Source organism: Ranitomeya imitator, chromosome 2 (genome assembly GCF_032444005.1).
Source record: "Ranitomeya imitator isolate aRanImi1 chromosome 2, aRanImi1.pri, whole genome shotgun sequence".
Lineage (NCBI taxonomy): Eukaryota > Metazoa > Chordata > Amphibia > Anura > Dendrobatidae > Ranitomeya > Ranitomeya imitator.
In genome coordinates, this window is record NC_091283.1 from 719,633,686 (window position 1) to 719,656,178 (window position 22,493).

Consider the following 22,493-nt stretch of genomic DNA (forward strand, 5'->3'; position numbering starts at 1 on the left):
TATTTTTCTATCTACTGCCTAACACGGTACAAATATATATATATATATATATATATATATATATATATATATATATATATCTTTCCTGTATTACATGGAGGTCATCAAATTAATACTTGGTCAACTGAAGACTTTTAAAGCGAGAGCGGCACTTAAAGAAAAGATATCTCTCACTGTCGAATCTATATGACCTAATACAGAAGATAGATAGGAATTATCATAGAGAAATATACTTAATGATATGTCTTATGTTATTTGTATGAAAAGAAGTAGACTAAGTTATGCAATAGGAAACTTTTATTTAACTCTTAAGCAGCAAGCAGTACAATTAAGTTACATATATAATTTAAGGCTTTAGCATCGTTGTTATTGCTTCTCTATTTTCTTGAAGGGCTGTCCTTTTAATAATATTTTCCTTGGGACTGGCAAGGATTAGGGCAAGGGTTGCAAGGATCTGTCAAAGAAAAGAAAATTCTTTATTTTATTCATTTAATGCATGCTGACTTTCAAATTGTAGTGATATAAAACAGATTTAATAACTTGAAACTTTAAATTATGGGTTTGTAAAAGTTTGACATGTTTTATTTGTACAAGGAAGTTACTGTCTGTATGATCTTTATTGGTTAATAGTCTATAATTTCATCTTGATGATGAAAATGTAGAGCTAGAATAATTACCGTAGATGCGCAAATTCTGGATCTTAGCCTCTGCTCCCATTTGCCCTGGTGGATTGGCAAGTGGGGCAATAGTTGTATAAGATATATATATATAATAGTTGTATAATATATATATATATATATATATATATATATATACTGTATGATAATAGACCAATGTGATCAAATAAAACTACAATCTGTTTAAATACTTATTAAAGACTAGAATTAACTAAAATATGTGCTTTAGATAAATCCTATATATTTGGATTTAGAAATGTTTTAGTATGATTCATACTGTATATCAAATATGATAATTGTACCCTACTAATACTTATTATAGTACAGGGCCAGCATGGAGGGTCAGTGGTTAACACTACAGCCTTGCAGTGCTTGGGTCCTGGGTTCAAATCCAACCAAGGACAACATCTCCAAGGAGTTTGTATGTTCTCATGTTTGGGTGGTTTTCCTCCCACATTCCAAAAATATACTGATAGGGAATTTAGATTGTGAGCCCCCATGAGGACAGCGTCTATAATATCTGTAAAGTGCTGAGTAATAAGCGAGTAATAAGTGAGTAATATAAATAAAATAAATAAATTGTATTTGAGTGACCATATGACAAATAGTAAAAGAATGAGAAAAAGAAGATAAATCATTGACTAAAACTGCAACCTGCATTCTCAAGAGGACTTAATGCTTTTTAGTGAAACAGAAAATATAATTTCTATACCTCTTTGATAACCACCGGAGCCCTGGCATTGCTGTACAGGCTTGCAAGCTGAAAGAAACAATATGTGTCAATGCAATGTCTTTAATATAACAGGTTGAGTTATTTTTGTCTGTGAGAAAATGTAATTTTCAGTCATCAGATTATGTTCCATATTTATGCAAATATAATGTTACATTGAAGAAAACATCTTAAGGGTATGGTCACACACTAGAATGTGGAATTTGGAGAATTTTTGGTACAAAATCAGCATAAAAAACTCGACTTTAAACATTCTTTGAATAAGTTTACTATTTATTTAAATGCGAAAGCACACATATTTTGCATTTATATTGTTTAACTTAATTTGATATTTTTCCACTTGGAAAGAAAATCAAGATGTCGATTACTGAGCTATTTTGGCTTGGAAATGAAAACTCCAAATTTAACTTTTGAAACAACCACAAAATGCACTTACAAACTTAGATTTTTAACTCATTTTTTTCAAACATGGATTTTTCAGCAAAAGATAATCCACATAAAAAATACTCTGTGTGCACGTACTCTATCTAATCTCCTTGGTCATCAATTTGATCCCTGACGTGTAGGAGACAAATAGTGTTCAGGTAGTTTGGGCAGCCTACCTATAGATTGGTGACCCATGTATATCAATATCTGTGCTGCATAGAATAACAATTTATATGTTGAATTGCTTATAATGTGCTGCCTTCTAGATCAAAATGAGCAGTAAGCGAAATAAACTCTACTAAGCTTCTGGTCTCACTCACATTTCTTCTTGAAATGTTATTAGAAAACAATGCTCTCTATTACTTACGGTCCTGGCATGGATCTGGGCAGCAGCTCTGCTTTTGGCATGGATCCTGGCAGATGGATTGTTTCTGGCATGGATCTTGACAGACGTTTTGCTTCTGGCATGGGTCCTTGCATTGGGACTTTTGTTGGCATGGTCCTCCTTTAATTCCAGACATGTTTTCTTTCTGATCCTAGGATAGCACAAAATGAGAAGATTTGCAGTTGGTTGTAGGGAAGCTTTAAGAAGGTTCCTTATATACACAGAAATTAGCATGTCGCGTCAGGCATGCGTAAACAACTTAGATTTTACGAGACAGAAAATCAGGATTTTCCTGATGAAATGTTTATTTTTTTATTTCCGAATAATTGTTTCCTTGAAGGGTGGGTGTTTCTAACAGAACAACTCATGCCATTAACATCTATAAATATAGTGCTTTTATGGCTAATGATTTAGAAATCCATGTATTCTGAGAGCACCTGTGCAATAATGTGATGAGCTATGAATAATATACCATATTAGGATGAGTAAAGAAGGTAGATACTAGATAAATGATAGGGTAGGAAGAACACGTAAAGTATTTCTCTGACACACGGAGCATACCTACTCCTAATTCCACATGGGTTATATTATTACCACGGTTATATTACCATGGGTGTGGTTTGTCTCTATAAAGATGGCTCTAAAAAGATAACAGCAGAAATAAGCCAGAAAAATAACCCCTTGATATAGATGCTTCATTATTATTATTATGCTTCTTTATTACTATCTGACAATCAATCTGCTTCATCTTCAGGTATGTCCACTGACTGCAACCCCATCACCATCACCCAACTTTCCTGATCCTTCTCACTCTGTATCTGTCTGCTATTCCAGGTATGTCCGCTGGCTGTAACCCCAATCCCATCACCATCACCCAACTTTTCTGATCTTTCTCACCCTGTATCCGTTTGCTATTCCTGGCATGTCCGTTGGCTGCAACCACAATCCCATCACCCAGCTTTCCTGATCCTTCTCACCCTTTATCCGTCTGCCATTCCTGGTATGTCCGCTGGCTGCTATTACTGTTTTTTTTTTCCCCTGCATGTTTTCTCACCTTAATTCCACACAGTTGGCTTTATCTGTCCATTTGGATCTGACTATTTCCTGTTTGTATTTTTGCTTCTGTCTTCTAATTAATCCCCTCCTGTGTCTGTGATCAGTCTCCCTGCTGCCCCTCCCTCCTGATCACACCTAACCTTGCCTAATTCATGTGCACTAAAGGTACCGTCAAACTAGACGATATCGCTAGTGATCCGTGACGTTGCAGCGTCCTGGCTAGCGATATCGTCCAGTGTGACAGGCAGCAGCGATCAGGCCCCTGCTGTGATATCGCTGGTCGGGGAAGAAAGTCCAGAACTTTGTTTCGTCACTGGATCTCCCGCTGACATCGCTGAATCGGCGTGTATGACGCCGATTCAGCGATGTCTTCGCTGGTAACCAGGGTAAACATCGGGTTACTAAGCGCAGGGCCGCGCTTAGTAACCCAATGTTTACCCTGGTTACCATCGTTAAAGTAAAAAAAACAACCACTACATACTTACCTACCGCTGTCTGTCCCCGGCGCTGTGCTTCTCTGCTCTGGCTGACGTCACCGCTCTGCTTTCCGGCCGCTGTGCTCACAGCCAGAGCAGAGAAGCACAGCGCCGGGGACAGACAGCGGTAGGTAAGTATCTAGTGGTTGTTTTTTTAACTTTAACGATGGTAACCAGGGTAAACATCGGGTTACTAAGCGCGGCCCTGCGCTTAGTAACCCGATGTTTACCCTGGTTACCGGCATCGTTGGTCGCTGGAGAGTTGTCTGTGTGACAGCTCTCCAGCGACCAGACAGCGACGCTGCAGCGATCCGGATCGTTGTCGGTATCGCTGCAGCGTCGCTTAGTGTGATGGTACCTTTAGCCTGTTATAAATTCAGAATCACAGGTCTGTCAGACTGTGGTCTGTCTCTAAAAGGATAACATCAGAAATATGCCATAAATGAGCCAGAAGTGGACAGAATGTATGACTAAACACAGTTAATAATAATAATCTTTATTTTTATATAGCGCTAACATATTCCACAGCGCTTTACAGATATTATCATTGCTGTCCCTGATGGGGCTCACAATCTAAATTCCCTATCAGTATGTCTTTGGAATGTGGGAGGAAACCGGAGTGCCCGGAGGAAACCCACGCAAACACGGAGAGAACATACAAACTCTTTGCAGATGTTGTCCTTGGTGTGATTTGAACCCAGGACTCCAGTGCTGCAAGGCTGCAGTGCTAACCACTGAGCCACCGTGCTGCCCCACTAAATGTAATGTACTAAATTTCTTTCTCTTTCCACCACACTTACTCTCATCATGATGACATACGCTCTAACAGTTTTGGCTCCATTACTCCTCAATCTCCTTCTCTATTCCCAAACCCCAGCACCCTCTAACCAAATAATAATCTCTCCTTCTCTCCTGCCTCCACACCTGACCTCCTCTGCTTACCTGCTGCTCAACCTCAGATCTCTCCTAATAAAACAAAAAACAAGCCACCCACTCTCCTTCTCCCACCTGCTCTGTCTCTCTCTGGTTCTCATCACTGCTGGCGACATATCACCCAATCCTGGACCCCCACAGTTCATACTTCCCATTACTTCCCCCTCCTATCGCTCCCAACCCAATATAAATACACAAAATCTTGCCCACCTCAAATCCGTGCCCTTGATGCCCACCACCCTGCTCCCTCTCTCTGGATCACTATGGAATACCCACTCATCTGCAATAAACTCCACGTGATTTACGACCTCTTTGCCTCTCATAATCTTTCCTTTCTGGGCATCACCTAAACATGGCTGACGCCCTCTGACACAGCCTCCCCTGCTGCACAATGTTACAGTGGCCTCCACTTCACCCACACTCTTTTCTCTGGCACCAAACATGGTGTACTTACTCAGTGATCCTCCTCAGCCACCCACAAAGACGGACATACATTAGACCTGGTCTTCACCCATCTCTGCTACCAATCTAACTTCACAACCTCCCCTCTCCCTCTATCTGACCACCATCTAGTCAATTTCTCATTCCCATCCTCCTCAGCTGTCACCCATGTCCAGCAACATGCGCACCCATGCAGAAACATTGCACACCTTGACACCCAAATGCTCTCTGACTATCCTACCACTAGCATCAATATCCTCACTCCACAAAACAGACACTGCCACTAGTTTCTACAATGCCCCTCTTGCATTAGCAATTGACTCAGTCGCCCCTGTCATGCACAACAGAGTGTGACAAATCAATAGACAACCCTGGCACAATAACACAACTAAAAAGCTTCGGCAAGTATCTAGAATTGCAGAACAGCGTTGGAAGAAAACCAATTCACAAGATGATTTCACTGCACTCAAACAAGCAACACTCACATTCAAATCAGCTCTCACCTCTGCTAAACAGGCCTATTTTACATCCCTTGTATCTTCTTTATCCCACAACCCAAACAGTTGTTAAATACTTTTAACTCCCTCCTCCACCCACCACTGCCCCCTCCGAGTTCCCCAATCGTTGCCGAGGACTGTGCCATGCACTTTAAAAATGAGATCGACCAAACAAGGCAAGTCTTTGTTGTCAAATCACCACATCCCCCTTGTATACCAGACCAATTCCCTAACCCCCCAACTTCCCTCTCCAAAATCACTGAAGGGGAGCTTGCTCATCTTCTCTCTAAATCACACCTCATGACTTGTGCGCTTGACCCTATCCCACCTCCTCCCCAACCTCACCACCACACTAATCTCATCCCTAACCCATCTCTTCAATCTATCACTAACTTCTGGTACTTTCCCCTCTACTTTCAAACATGCCACAATTACACCTATCCTCAAAAGTCATCCCTTGACCCAAGCGCTATGTCCAGCTATTGCCCCATATTCTTAAGCAGCACGTCTATGTTGAACTTTGCTCTCACTTTGCATATAACTCTCTCTTCGACAACGTACAATCTAGCTTCCGTCCCAACCATTCCACTGAGAATGCCCTTACCAAAATTACTAATGACTTACTTACAGCTAAAGCTAACAGACAATTCTTTATACTCCTTCTTCTAGACCTGTCCTCTGCCTTTAACACAGTTGACCACTGCCTCCTACCATAGATCCTCTCTTCCCTTTGTGTCAAAGATCTTGCCCTATCTTGGATCTCCTTATACCTTACCAACTGCACATTTAGCGTTTCCTACTCCCATACTACCTCTTAATCTTGCCCCCTCTCTGTTGGTATTCCTCAAGGCTCTGTCCTAGGCCCCTTACTCTTCTCAATCTATACAATTGGCCTGGAACAACTCATAATATCTTATGGCTTCTAGTACCATCTATATGCTGATGAAACTCTGCTCTACCTCTCTGGCCCAGATGTCACCTCTCTGCTCTCCAGAATCCCAGAGTGTCTATCAGCCATATCCTTCTTCTTCATATTCTCTCACTTTCTCAAGCTTGATGGTGACAAATTTGAACTAATTATCTTTCCTGCATCATATCTTCCCTACCTGATCTACCTATCAAAATAAATGAAATCACACTTTCCCCTGTCCCCAAAATCTACTGCCTCGGAGTAACAATTGACTCTGCCCTGTCCTTCAAACTGCACATCCAAGCTCTCGCCACTTCCTGTCGCCTCCAGCTCAAAAATACTTCCAGAATCCATCTGTTCCTCAACCCTCACTCTACCAAAATGCTTGTGCATCCCCTATTCATCTCCCGCCTTGACTACTGCAACATCCTCTTTTGTGGCCTACCTTCTAACACTCTTGCACCCCTCCAGTCTGTCCTTAACTCTGCTGACTGACTAATTAATCTATCTCCTCGCTACACTCCTGCTTCCCCTTTTTGCAAATCCCTTCACCGGCTCTCAATTTCCCAGCGTATCCAGTTTAAACTACTAACACTGACCTACAAAGCCATCCATAAACTTTCTCCTCCTTATATTTCCAAACTAATCTCTCAATATCTTCCCTTATGTAATCTTCGGTCCTCCTAAGACTTCCTTCTCTCCTCCACACTTATTCGCTCCTCATCCAATCGCCACCAAGACTTCTCCCGAATATCCCCCATCCTCTGGAATTCTGTGCCCCAACACGTCCGGTTATTCACCACATTTGAATCCTTCAAAAGAAACCTGAAAACCCACCTGTTCAAGAAAGCTTAAAACCTGTAATCACTTCACGGCCACCTCAGCACCATCGGAGCTACTGAAACCCCCAACCTACAGTCTCGTTCCCCATAATCCTGTAGAATGTAAGCGCGAAAGGGTAGGGTCCCCGCCCCTCTGTACCAGTCTGTCATTGTTAGTTTGTTTACTGTAAGTGATATTTGTATTTTGATGTAACTCCTTCTCATCTACAGCACCATGGAATTAATGGTGCTATATAATTAAATAATAATAATAATATTAGTATTGGTTTTTGTTACATAATGTTAGCTTGTAAAATTCAACACTGTTTATAGCTCTAAAACCATTTCAGTATATAAAAATACTTTTCTTTAATAGCACACAAAGTTTAGTGGTGGTCAGTAGGGATGAGCGAACCTAGACTGCAAAGTTTGGGGATTGTACCTGACACACAGTGTCTGATACCAAACTCTGAACACAGACTTTTTCCCAGAAGTTTGTTTTACTGTTCGGACCATGAACGGAATAGTATGTCTCAACGAATGGCCGCTATCATGGGGGGATCGCAGCCGATGGCCGCTTGGTATTAGCTAATTCTGACAGCTGGCACCCGGAAATAGGTGCCAGGAGTGGTCACAGACCGCTCCCGGCACGTTAACCCCCAAAATACTGTGATCGAACACGATAGCAGCATTCTGGAAGCTGGCACAGGGGCTGACAGCCCCTTTGCCTTTGCATCGGAGACCTCGTGGCGTGACGTGGGGTCCCGATGTTGCCATGGTGACCTGATGTCGTCATAGCGACATCTGGGTCACCAGAGCTTGGAAACTTGGTGATCATGCACAGTGTATGATCACCAAGTCTCCCTGTCAGTGCAGCGCTGACAGCTTATATGGCATGCAGATGCTGCTTCATCTGCATGCCATAGAAGAGATCAGCCTGCAAGAAATGATTGTCCCATAGTGGGACAAAGTAAAAAAGTTAGAAAAAGTTAAAAAAAATGTTAAAATAATTGTAAAACTATATAAAAAATAAAAAATAATAATAAAAACTCAATATTTATTCTATCAATAAATACATATTTTAATGAAAAAAATCTAGACAATAAAAGTACACCTATTTGGTATTGCCATGTCTGCAACGACCCGACCAATAAAACTATACCACTAGTTAACCCCTTTAGTGAGCATCATAAAAAAGGCAAAAAACAATGCTTTATCATCATACCACCAAAAAAAATGGAATAACACACGATCAAATAGACGAATATACCGTATATACTCGAGTATAAGCCGACCCGAGTATAAGCCGACCCCCCTAATTTTGCCACAAAAAACTGGGAAAACTTATTGACTCGAGTATAAGCCTAGGGTGGAAATGTAGCATTTACCGGTGAATTTCAAAAATAAAAATAGATCATTATTTCCCCATAGCTGTGCCTTATAGTGCTCTGCACCGTTCATATTGCCCCATAGATGCTGCACAGATGCCCCATATAGTGCTGTGTGCCGTTCATACTGCCCCATAGATGCTGCACAGATGCCCCATATAGTGCTGTGTGCCGTTCATATTGCCCCATAGATGCTGCACAGATGCCCCATATAGTGCTGTGTGCCGTTCATACTGCCCCCATAGATGCTGCACAGATGCCCCATATAGTGCTGCGTGCCGTTCATACTGCCCCCATATAGTGCTGTGTGCCATTCATACTGCCCCCATAGATGCTGCACCGATGCCTCATATAGTGCTGTGTGCCGTTCATACTGCCCTCATATAGTGCTGTGTGCCGTTCATACTGCCCCCATATAGTGCTGTGTGCCGTTCATACTGCCCCCATATAGTGCTGTGTGCCGTTCATACTGCCCCCATATAGTGCTGTGTGCCGTTCATACTGCCCCCATATAGTGCTGTGTGCCGTTCATACTGCCCCCATATAGTGCTGTGTGCCGTTCATACTGCCCCCATATAGTGCTGTGTGCCGTTCATACTGCCCCCATATAGTGCTGTGTGCCGTTCATACTGCCCCCATATAGTGCTGTGTGCCGTTCATACTGCCCCCATATAGTGCTGTGTGCCGTTCATACTGCCCCCATATAGTGCTGTGTGCCGTTCATACTGCCCCCATATAGTGCTGTGTGCCGTTCATACTGCCCCCATATAGTGCTGTGTGCCGTTCATACTGCCCCCATATAGTGCTGTGTGCCGTTCATACTGCCCCCATAGATGCTGCACATAAATCTGTGCTGCCGCTGCTGCTGCAATAAAAAAAAAAAACACATACTCACCTCCCTTGATTGCAGCTCCCAGCGTCCGGTCCCGGCGCCTCCATCTTCCCGGCGTCTCTGCTCTGACTGATCAGGCAGAGGGCGCCGCGCACACTATATGCGTCATCGCGCCCTCTGCCTGAACAGTCAGAGCGCAGATGCCGGGAAGATGGAGGCGCCGGGAAGATGGAGCGACGCCCGGCGGCTGGAACGCGGACAGGTGAATATAACATACTTACCTAGTCCCAGCGATCCTCGCGCTGTCCCTGCCTTCCTCCCCGTCTTCTGTGCTGCAGCATCTTCCTGTCAGCGGTCACCGGCACCGCTGATTAGAGAAATGAATAGGCGGCTCCGCCCCTATGGGAGGTGGAGCCGCTTATTCATATCTCTAATGAGCGGTCCTACGTGACCGCTGAAGAGGGGAAGATGCTGCAGCACAGAAGACGGGGAGGAAGGCAGGGACAGCGCGAGGATCGCTGGGACTAGGTAAGTATACCTCAGCGCCCTCTCCCCCTCACCCGCCGACCCCACCACTACCGTGACTCGAGTATAAGCCGAGGGGGGCACTTTCAGCCCAAAAATTTGGGCTGAAAATCTCGGCTTATACTCGAGTATATACGGTAAATAACCATGATACCACTGAAAACATCATCTTGTCCCACAAAAAACAAGCCCCCATACAGTTGCATTAGCGGAAAAATAAAAAAGTTATAGCTCTTAGATTAAAGGGATGCAAAAATAATTACTGTTTATATAAAATAGTTTTAATTGTATAAAAGCACCAAAATATAAAAAAAATAAATGAGGTATTACTATAATCGCATTGACCCGAAGAATAAAATTGCCTCATCAAATTTAACAACACATGGAATGGTATAAGGACCCCCCCCTAAAAATAAATTCATGAATTTCTGGTTTTTGTTCATTCTGCCTCTCAAAAGCAATCAAAATATGTCATGTGCCTGAAAATGGTACCAATAAAATCGTCAACTCGTCCCGCAAAAAATGAGACCTCACATGACTCTGTCGGCCAAAATATAAAAAAAATGATAGCTCTCAAAATATGGTGATGCAAAAGCTTTTTTTTGCAATAAAAACTGTCTTTTAGCGTGTGACAGCAGCCAAATATAAAAACCCGCTATAAGGTCTATTTCACACATCCTGATATTTCCGGTACTGGAGATGCCACTGTCCGTGTGTGTAACACTTGTGGCACACCTGTGGCATGCGTGTGCCATATCAGTACCACAAGGACAGGCGCCAGGAAAGAAGCGTTACAGGGCTCTCATCATGAGACTATTACTACCATCAGCCTACCCCTGCTGCTGCTAATAACAGTGACATCAGGAGCGGCGGATGGGAGTATTCATCTGCTGCTCCTGTGCTGTAAATAAATTCTGTAATTAAATAAAAAAAGGCATAGGTTTCCCCCTATTTTTGATAACCAGCAAGAAAAAACTCACAGCTGGGGGCTGCAATCCTCAGCTGTCAGCTTCAGCAAAGTTGGATATGAAGAATAGAGGGGTCCCCATGCCATATTTTTTAATTATTTAAATAAATAATTTAAAAAACCGTGTGGGGGTCCCCCACTTTTTTTTTTAATCGTATGAACATATATTTAAAACATCATCCCCAACTTTTTGACAACCAGCCTTGCTAAAGCTCACAGCTGGGGGCTGGTATTCTCAGGCTGGTAAGGGGCCATGGATATTGGCCCCACAGCCTTAAAATAGCAGCCCACAGCTGCCCAGAAAAGGCATATCAATTAGATAGGAAAAATTGGAGTTGGCTCAACAAGACTGGATTTTCCTTTTCTTTTTCTTTTTCAAAAGATATTATAGTGCATACAGAAGAAAAATGTACATGGTCGATATGACCCAGTCGATGCGTTTCGGCTGCACTAGGCAGTCTTGGAGTCATGAGTAGGGCTGCCTAGTGCAGTCGAAACGTGTCGACTGGATCATGTCGACCATGTACATTTTTCTTGTGTATGCACTATAATTTCTTTTGAAAAAGAAAAGAAAAATCGAGTTGTTAAGCCGGACTCCAATTTTTTATATTTTCCTTGATGCGAGGCCGGAGTTTGGGCCCCAGGTAGATGAGCATGGGGCAACTGAGTGAGCTGGAATCAATTTTCTATAGTATCTATTAGTTGCACCAATTCTGGCGCTTTGCCCAGCTCTTCCCACTTGCCCTGTAGCAGTGGCAAGTGGGGTAATAGTTGTGATGTTGATGTCACTGGTGACATCAAGCCCACGGTTTAGTAATGGAGAAGTGTCTCTAAGACACCTATCCATTACTAATCCTATAGTTGTAAAGACACAGCCAAAATAAAGTCCTTGGTTCCAAAATTGTGCTGATGTAAAGTAGACATAACAAATGTTATTTATTAGTTTGAAAATTGCAAAATTTTCCAATTTTTCGCCAAATTTCAGTTTTTCCACAAATAAATGCAAGTTATATCAAAGAAATTTACCACTAACATGAAGTACAATATGTCACAAAAAAACAATAGGGAAAGAGGAAAAAACTTTGTTCCAGCTCCAATCGATTAAATTTAAAACTTGATTCTTTATTGATCCCTTATAAAAGTAAGGGCTGTAAAGCTCTCCAGAGCACACCGGGAAACGAGCAACGCGTTTTGATCTTTACAGATCTTTATCAGAGCTATATACACACAGACATATACACATTATATAGCCACCACTGACCAATAAGCAGTTGCCAATCAATCACATGATGTGATCATGACTGCAAGTCACCCATGCAGCCTTTAGAACTATTTTTCCTTTGTGCGTATTTTAGTTTTAAATATGGGGTTAGTAATGGTCTGTTGGAGAACTACATGTGTCAGGGACTTTTAAGTGAAGCTGCTAAGCAAAGTGGGGGCTGCATTTTAAGAGCGGGGATGCATTTCAAGTGCAGGGCTGCAGGTAACTGCATATTAGACAAAATATCATAGTTTGTGGTAATTTTGCAATTGTCGAATTTGTGTGGCAAATTGTCTGTTAGTGGGCCTGTTAAAGCTTATTTTAAAAAAGGAGGATTTCTTGATAGGGTCATGTGATTAAGTGTCTTGTGATTTAAGTGTTTAAACAAAATTTCATACTTTAACATAAGTGCACAGTATGGTGTTTTCCTTACTAGCATCCATTCTTTTTTCCGGCTTTTATCTGTACTCTTTATCCCTATTTAGTATGTGCTCCATGGACAATGATCCAAGTGTGCATCTTGTGAGATGTATGCATGCCTTGAACAGCCGTTTGAGGGTGAATTTGTCTGTGCTTGATGTCAGCAAGTTACATGTTTGGAAGCCCAGGTTATGAATCTAAATGTGCAACTGGCAACCCTCGGGAGCGTTGCAAACCTGGAGTTGGGTTTAGAGCTCACTGAGCATGTTCTGACTGGGGCCATTGATATATGAAGGAGGGTGGAGAAGGGGAAGATCAGGAACCAGAAGTACAGTGGGTACAGAAAGTATTCAGAACCCTTTAAATTTTTCACTCTTTGTTTCATTGCAGCCATTTGGCAAATTCAGGAAAGTTAATTTTTTTCACATTAATGTACACTTTGCACCCCATCTTGACTGAAAAAAAACAGAAATGTAGAAGTTTTTTCAAATTTAATAAAAAAGAAAAACTGAAATATCACATGTCATAAGTATTCAAGATGCTTTACGCAGACACTCATATTTAAGTCACAGAATATCCATTTCCTTGTGATCCTCCTTGAGATAATTCTACTCTTTCATTGGAGCCTAGCTGTGTTTAATTAAACTGATTGTATAGATTACAAGTGACTAGCACACTCCAAGAAATTGTGATGCAAAATAAAGGGGGTTTATTACATACAAAGTCACAAACGTTTCGGTCAACTCTTGACCTTCATCAGTGTGCTAAGTACACCTGTGTGCTTGTATGAGCCCCAATGTAGAATACTATATATTGCATCAATTAGATAGTTCTGGTGAGATTGAACCAGATAGGGTTGCAGATAATGGTCCGGTAAATAGGTAGGCCAAAAGGAACCATACGGCTGTAAACCTAAACCGCCAATCAGCGCACAGGAGATATGGGTCTACGTGGTATCCACCGCAAGAAGGCAAAGTTTGTGACTTTGTATGTAATAAACCCCCTTTATTTTGCATAACAATTTCTTGGAGTGTGCTAGTCACTTGTAATCTATACATCAAGGTTTGGGCACCTATTGACTGTGCACCTCCCTCCTAGGCTGTGCTTTGCATCTTCTATACCATTAATTAAACTGATTGGACTTGGTTTGGAAATGCGCACACCTGTCTATATAAGACCTCACAGCTCATAGTGCATGTCAGACCAAATGAGAATCACGAGGTCAATGGAACTGGCCAAGGCGCTCAGAGACAGAATTGTGGCAAGGTACAGATCTTGACAAGGTTGCAACAGAATTTCTGCAGTACTCAAGGTTCCTAATAGCAGTGGCCTCCATAATCCTTAAATGGAACAAGTTTGGGATCACCAGAAGTCTTCCTAGACCTGGCCATCCAGCAAAAATTAGCAATCATGGGAGAAGAACCTTAGTGAGAGAGGTAAAGAAGAACCCCAAGATCACTTTGGCTGAGCTCCAGAGATGCAGTAGGGAGATGGGAGAAAGTTCCACAAAGTCAACTATCACTGTAGCCCTCCACCTTAGCGCATAAATTGGCCAATTCATGTGTACCTGGCAGCCACGTTAAGGTGATTCTCGCTGCCAGGATCTAATGCCAATCCTCTCTTAGACAGTCTACATCTCTTTGGGAACCTAATGTGAATCCTCACTTGGACTGAAGTCTATACCTCTGTGGAGGGGTAGAATCCTGCTGCATTTAAAAACACCTAAGGCTAAAGGGCGGAGTGCTCAGTCAGAAGGCTACAAACAAATATAAAAAAATTGTGTTTTTATTTGTGCTAAGCATTCTCAGTTTTTCATATTTCTAGTATATTTGATTCGCCTTAATGTGGCTGCCAGGTACACATGAATTGGCCAATTTATGCCCTAAGCATTCTCAATTTTTCATATTTCTAGTGCAGTAATGCAATTCAATTTTCATATTTTATGTTTGCATGCTAAAGTGATACAGAGTGCTGACTTATCTGTTTGATTGCGTCCTCTTCTTTGACACGAGGCATCTGTTTTTTAATCTGTTTTGTGACCTTTGAATAAAGAATTATTATTTAATTCTGTTATATACTTCTTGACCTTGTACTTTTGATGTAGTGCACAGTGTGACCTTCAGTTGAGAGGTGTTTGGACTAAAATGTATACTAATACTAATATTCTGCCAAGGGAAGATATGGATAAAATATTTATGACAGGAGTTTGCCTTCAGAGATGTGTGAACTTATTTGGAAAACATTTGCCAATCTCATAGTCATAGCGCATTTGGATTTGTGTTCGGTTTCACAAGCATTTTTACTCAAAGTTGTCAAAATTCAGTCACAGTTCGGTAAATCATTACGTTTCCACTAATGCTTTTGCTACTACTTTGGCTAGGATAGTGGTGCTGTATGATAAGCGAATTGGACGGGGATGTGTTTGATGAGGGGGGATGTGTTGATGAGGGGGGGGGGTGTCTAGGTCAGACGAGCTGCAGAGTTTAATTTTTTTTAAATTGTTTTTTCTTTAATAACTTAATGTGCTATTTCCGACAGGAAATCAGGGTGCAGAAACCATCTACAAACTCATAACACTAGGTCTTCTGTGCTTGGCTGCTGAAGACACATGTCCCTGGCCATATAAAAAGCGGACATCTTATTTTGATGGTGCTATTTTCTCAGTGTCACAGTGCAGAGAACCCGCCCCTGCTAGTTGTGCAAGTGATTTTGTCAGCTAGCTAGATAGGATCCTGTCCTGTGTGAAATCGATCTTCCAGCATCTAACTAGATTGTGCAGTTACTGTGTTGCAGTCTCAGTATACCCCATTTGCTAATTGAAATCGTTTGTGATAAAACTGTGTTTCATTGACAAATGAGAAGGCCACATTTCCACTTATCATTGGGGTGCAGGAAGGAGGACCAATTAGTTAATCCAAATAGTTTGTGATAAAACTGTGTTTCATTGAGAAATCAGCCAGAATTCCAATTAAAAATTGTTATGCTTAATTTTGCGGTGCAGCCAGTAGGCCCAATTAGCTAATCCAAATTGTTTGTGATAAAACTGAGTTTTAGTGACAAATCATAATGCCAGCTTTCACTAAAAAACAATCATGCCTAAAATTGGGGTGCAGGAAGGAGGACCAATTAGTTAATACAAATAGTTTGTGATAAAACTGTATAACTTCAAACACAACGCTTAACCCCTTAGTGACAGAGCCAATTTGGTACTTAATGACCAGGCCAATTTTTGCAATTCTGACCACTGTCACTTTATGAGGTTATAACTCTGGAACGCTTCAACGGATCCCGCTGATTCTGAGATTGTTTTTTCGTAACATATTGTACTTCATGTTAGTGGTAACATTTCTTCGATATTACTTGCGATTATTTATGAAAAAAACGGAAATATGGCGAAAATTTTTAAAATTTTGCAATTTTCAAACTTTGTATTTTTATGCCCTTAAATCAGAGAGATATGTCATGAAAAATAGTTAATAAATAACATTTCCCACATGTCTACTTTACATCAGCACAATTTTGGAAACAAAATTTTTTTTTGTTAGGGAGTTATAAGGGTTAAAAGTTGACCAGCAATTTCTCATTTTTACAACACCATTTTTTTTTAGGGACCACATCACATTTGAAGTCATTTTGAGGGGTCTATATGATAGAAAATAATGAAGTGTGACACCATTCTAAAAACTACACCCCTCAAGGTTCTCAAAACCACATTCAAGAAGTTTATTAACCCTTTACGTGCTTCACAGGAACTGAAACAATGTGGAAGGAAAAAATGAACATTTAACTTTTTTTTGCAAACATCTTAATTCAGAACCATTTTTTTTATTTTCACAAGTGTAAAAACAGAAATGTAACCATAAATTTTGTTATGCAATTTCTCCTGAATACGCCAATACCCCATATGTGGGGGTAAACCACTGTTAGGGCGCACCGCAGAACTTAGAAGTGAAGGAGCGCCGTTTGACTTTTTCAATGCAGAATTGGCTGGAATTGAGATCGGACACCATGTCACATTTAGAGAGCCCCTGATGTACCTAAACAGTGGAAACTCCCCACAAGTGACACCATTTTGGAAACTAGACCCCTTAAGGAACTTATCTAGATGTGTGGTGAGCACTTTGAACCCCCAAGTGCTTCACAGAAGTTTATAACGTAGAGCCGTGAAAATAAAAAATCGCTTTTGTTTACACAAAAATGATTTTTCGCCCACAAATTCTTATTTTCACAAGGGTAATAGGAGAAATTAGACCACAAAAGTTGTTGTGCAATTTCTCCTGAGTACGCTGATACCCAATATGTGGGGGTAAACAACTGTTAGGGCGCACCGCAGAGCTTGGAAGAGAAGGAGTGCCGTTTTACTTTTTCAATGTAGAATTGGCTGGAATTGAGATTGGACGCCATGTCGCGTTTGGAGAGCCCCTGATGTGCCTAAACAGTGGAAACCCCCCACAAGTGACACCATTTTGGAAACTAGACCCCTTAAGGAACTTATCTAGATGTGTGGCGAGCACTTTGAACCCCCATGTGCTTCACAGAAGTTTATAACGTAGAGCCGTGAAAAAAAAAATTGCATTTTTTCCACAAAAATGATCGTTTTGCCCACAAATTTTTATTTTCACAAGGGTAACAGGAGAAATTAGACCACTAAAGTTGTTGTGCAATTTCTCCTGAGTACGTCGATACCCAATATGTGGGGGTAAACCACTGTTTGGGTGCACCGCAGAGCTTGGAAGAGAAAGAGTGCCGTTTTACTTTTTCAATGTAGAATTGGCTGGAATTGAGATCGGACGCCATGTCGCGTTTGAAGAGCCCCTGATGTGCCTAAACAGTAGAAATCCCCCACAATTGACCCCATTTTGGAAACTAGACCCCCCATGGAACTTATCTAGATGTGTGGTGAGAACCTTGAATGCCCAAGTGCTTCACAGAAGTTTATAATGCAGAGCCGTGAAAATAAAAAATATTTTTTTTTCCACAAAAAAGATTTTTTAGCCACCAAATTTTTATTTTCACAAGGGTAACAAGAGAAATTGGACCCCAAAAGTTGTTGTCCAATTTGTCCTGAGTATGCTGGTACCCCATATGTGGGGGTAAACCACTGTTTGGGCGCACGGCAGAGCTCGGAAGGAAGGAGCGCCGTTTTGGAATGCAGACTTTGATAGAATGGTCTGCGGGTATTATGTTGCGTTTGCAAAGCCCCTGATGTACCTAACCAGTAGAAACCCTCCACAAGTGACCCCATTTTGGAAACTAGACCCCCCAAGGAACTTATCTAGATGTGTGGTGAGAACTTTGAATGCCCAAGTGCTTCACAGAAGTTTAGAATGCAGAGTCGTGAAAATAAAAAATATTTTTTTTTCCACAAAAAAGATATTGTAGCCCCCAAGTTTTTATTTTCACAAGGGTAACAGGAGAAATTGGACTGCAATAGTTGTTGTCCAATTTATCCCGAGTACGCTGATGCGCCATATGTGGGGGTAAACCACGGTTTGGGCGCACGGCAGAGCTCGGAAGGGAAGGAGCGCCTTTTTGGAATGCAGACTTTGATAGAATGGTCTGTGGGCATTATGTTGCGATTGCAGAGCCCCTGATGTACCTAAACTGTAGTAACCCCCCACAAGTGACCCCATTTTGGAAACTAGACCCCCCAAGGAACTTATCTAGATGTGTGGTGAGAACTTTGAATGCCCAAGTGCTTCACAGAAGTTTAGAATGCAGAGTCGTGAAAATAAAAAATATTTTTTTTTTCACAAAAAAGATTTTGTAGCCCCCAAGTTTTTATTTTCACAAGGGTAACAAGAGAAATTGGACCCCAGAAGTTGTTGTCCAATTTATCCCGAGTACGCTGATGCCCCATATGTGGGGGTAACCCACTGTTTGGGCGCACAGCAGAGCTCAGAAGGGAGGGAGCACCATTTGACTTTTTGAGCGCAAAATTGGCTGTCGTGTTTGGAGACCCCCTGATGTACCTAAACAGTGGAAACCCCCCAATTCTAGCTCCAACCCTAACCCCAACACACCCCTAACCCTAATCCCAACCTGATCCATAATCCTAATCACTAACCCTAACCATAATCACAACCCTTACCCCAAAACAACCCTAATGTCAACCCTAACCATAACCCTAATCAAAACCCTAAATCCAACACACCCCTAATCCTAATCTCAACCCTAACCTCAAACCTAACCCTAATCCCAATACACCCCTGATCACAACCCTAACCTTAACCCTAATCCCAAACCTAACCCTAATCCCAAGCGTAACCCTAATGCCAACCCTAACCCTAATACCAACCCTAATCCAAACCCTAACCCTAATCCCAGCTCTAACCCTAACTTTAGCCCCAACCCTAGCCCTAACTTTAGCCCCAACCCTAACCCTAGCCCTAGGGCTTCTTTCACACTTGCGTCGTTTGGCATTCCGTCGCAATCCGTCGTTTTGGACAAGAAACGGATCCTGCAAATGTGCCCGCAGGATGCGTTTTTTGCCCATAGACTTGTATTGCCGACGGATCGTGACGGATGGCCACACGTCGCGTCCGTCGTGCACTGGATCAGTTGTGTTTTGGCGGAGCGTCGGCACAAAAAAAGTTCAATGAAACGTTTTTTTGTACGTCGCATCCGCCATTTCTGACCGCGCATGCGTGGCCGCAACTCCGCCCCCTCCACCCCAGGACATAGATTGGGCAGCGGATGTGTTGAAAAACTACAGCTGCTGCCCACGTTGTGCACAATTTTCACAACGTGCGTCGATATGTCGGGCCGACGCATTGCGACGGCCCCGTACCGACGTAAGTGTGAAAGAAGCCTAACCCTAAGTTTATCCCCAACCCTAACCCTAAATTTAGCCCCAACCCTAACCCTAAATTTAGCCCCAACCCTAGCCCTAACCCTAGCCCTACCCCTAACCTAACCCTACCCCTACCCCTAACCCTAACCCTACCCCTAACCCTACCCCTAACCCTACCCCTAACCTAACCCTAACCCTACCCCTAACCCTACCCCTAACCCTAACCTAACCCTACCCCTAACCCTACCCCTAACCTAACCCTAACCTAACCCTAACCCTACCCCTAACCCTAACCCTAACCCTACCCCTAACCCTACCCCTAACCCTACCCCTAACCCTACCCCTAACCCTACCCCTACCCCTAACCCTAACCCTACCCATACCCCTAACCCTAACCCTACCCCTAACCCTACCCCCAACCCTAATTTTAGCCCCAACTGCTGTTCTCCTGCCGGCCGGCAGATGGAGACAGATGGCGGGCGCACTGAGCATGCGTCCGCCATTTTCTGCTGCCGGAGGCCAGGAGGAGCAGCAAGAGGATCCAGGGACCTAGGTGAGTATGCTAGGGTCCCCGAATCCCCCTATTTCTCTGTCCTCTGATGTGCGATCACATCAGAGGACAGAGAATTACACTTTACTTTTTTTTTTTTTTTTGCGGTCGCCGGTAAACAGTTAATTACCGGCGATCGCAAAACAGGGGTCGGTAATACCGACCCCGATCGTGCTCTTTGGGGTCTCGGCTACCCCCGGCAGCCGAGACCCCAAAGATTCTCCCGGTGCCGGCCGGCGGGCGCACTGCGCATGCGCCCGCCATTTTGAAGATGGCGGCGCCCACCGGGAGACACGAGGAGCATCGGGGGAGCTAGGTGAGTATTGGGGGGCCACCTGGGACCCCTTTTCTCTGTCCTCCGATGTGCGATCACATCGGAGGACAGAGAAATTAAAAAGAGATCGCTTTTTTTTTTTTTTTTGCGATCGCCGGTAAACGGTTAATTACCGGCGATCGCAAATGCGGGGTGGGTTAAAAAACCCCCGAATCATGTTCTCTGGGGTCTCGGCTACCCTCGGCAGCCGAGACCCCGGAGAAAATCGGCCTCTGGGGGGCGCTATGGACTTTTTCCACAGCGCCGTTAATTAACGGCGCTGTGGTTTAAGTACCCTTAGCGGCCGCCGTTAAAAGGCGTATCGGCGGTCGCTAAGGGGTTAAGTTTTCACAGTGCATGTCATTTCAGCTTTCCCTTTAATACTCTCCTCCTCACACGGCTCAAGCCCAGGTCTTACCGCCTCATACGGCATTTCAGCTTCCTCCCTGTCCAGATCCCTTGCCTTATTTTGGAGTTCCCTCAGCCATTTCACATCGGCTCTGATGACATCGGCCCATGCAAACAACTGCCATATGGCAAGCGACCTTCCCGTCTTTTCTGCCATGTTTACTTTAAATAAATCTTCCGTACTGAAGCTGCTGATGCTTTTATGGCTTTGGCCAAGCTGGTAATGGGGTTCTGGATGGTGGAGAATTATGCTTGTGATTTTTTCAGGGCCTAACTGTTGTTGGGCTAACAGCCCCCCTGAGCTCTATGGGCGCTCAGGCCCTTCTACTGTCCCAACCAGTAAGCTCCCCTATCTTATATCACATTGACCTATCTTATATCACAGTGACCCCTCACACAGTAACTATCTACACTGAAATACCCTATCTAGTGGTCAAATCCAGCACTACGCCTTTCCTACACATAATACAAATATAAGAACAATATAAGAACAATATAAGAACAAATATGACTTCTTCCTCAGGAAATACCACACACATTTAGAGCAATAGCTGTCTCCACTGAACCTGGGGCCAGGGAAAGCCGTGTGCAATATCAGTGCAAACCAGATGACGGCCCTGCACTGGGGCAACCTCACCCACGTACCTTGCATGGCTAACGTACTCAACCTGTTGGTACAGCAATTTCTCTGCCACTATCCTGGCCAGGATGTGCAGCGGGTGAAAGCAGTGTGACCACTTCTGACTATAGCAACCCTCAGGTCATCGACTTGAATCGCTACAGAAGTCTTTCGGCCGACTGGTTAAATGCTTGATTTGAGATGTTCCGACAGGGTGGAATTCCACTCTGTACATGTTGCAGCGACTGTGACAGCAGCAACAAGCCCTCGTACAGTATGTTCTTTTGCATAGCCTGAGACAACGCAGTACGAACATGGTGCAAATAATGATTATGCCGTGGGCACGGATGAATGACCTCTGCACCTTTCTGCACAGTTTTGAAATGGCTACTAAAATGGTTAGCTCTGATCATGCTGTCATGAGCATCACTATTCCTTTCATCTACATGCTGGAGCACAATTTGAATAGCATGCACGAGGAGGTGGTGGTTCCAGAGGAAGAGGTAGAAGCATAGTGTGCAGAAGGGATAACAATATTTCAAATTTCCAGACTGTCGTCGCACAGGCGGGTGACATGGGAGGGTTGCTTACTGCGATAGTGGGATGCTCTTGGTACAGAAAAACTGTTAGAGAAGGAGCAGAAGCCGAGGAACAAATGGAGAAGGATGAGGTGATGGATGCACAACAGTCAGGTAATGAAGAGGATAATGATTTCCTCTCTGTTGTCCATGGTTAGAGGGAGGGGATGAAGAGGATGGAGAAAGCAACCATGAGTGTTGCCCTGCCACCAGCACACCATGGACTTGTACCTCAAGGAAGCACCTTCTTGCTGCGCTATCTTCAACATAATGTCCGTATTCTTAGGTTTAGAAATAGTGACTGACTGACTACTAGGTTGCAACGCTTTTAGATCATCAGCAGAAGGGTAAATTTAGCCAGATGCTTCCCCCCCAAAAAGGGACACGTGCATGGTAAAGTATCAAAAATGCTTGTAGACAATCTTAAGAGTTGTTTTCCCCAAAAAAGCAGTGAAGAATCAGGGTGCATCCCAGTTCTTCATATCCA

General features: G+C 43.0%; 1 protein-coding gene across 1 annotated transcript in view; it reads right to left on the reverse strand.

Annotated features, from left to right (window-relative positions):
* Positions 1–287: 287 nt before the first annotated feature.
* Positions 288–22,493, reverse strand: part of LOC138666802 (small proline-rich protein 2H-like) — a 30,326-nt gene continuing 8,120 nt past the window's right edge. Inside the window, exons 3-5 of the mRNA XM_069754976.1 lie at positions 2,201–2,369; positions 1,390–1,437; positions 288–454 (exon numbers count right to left, since the gene is read on the reverse strand). Coding sequence (XP_069611077.1) covers positions 402–454; positions 1,390–1,437; positions 2,201–2,369 — 270 coding nt within the window. The 3' untranslated portion in view covers positions 288–401. The remainder of the gene's footprint in view (positions 455–1,389; positions 1,438–2,200; positions 2,370–22,493) is intronic.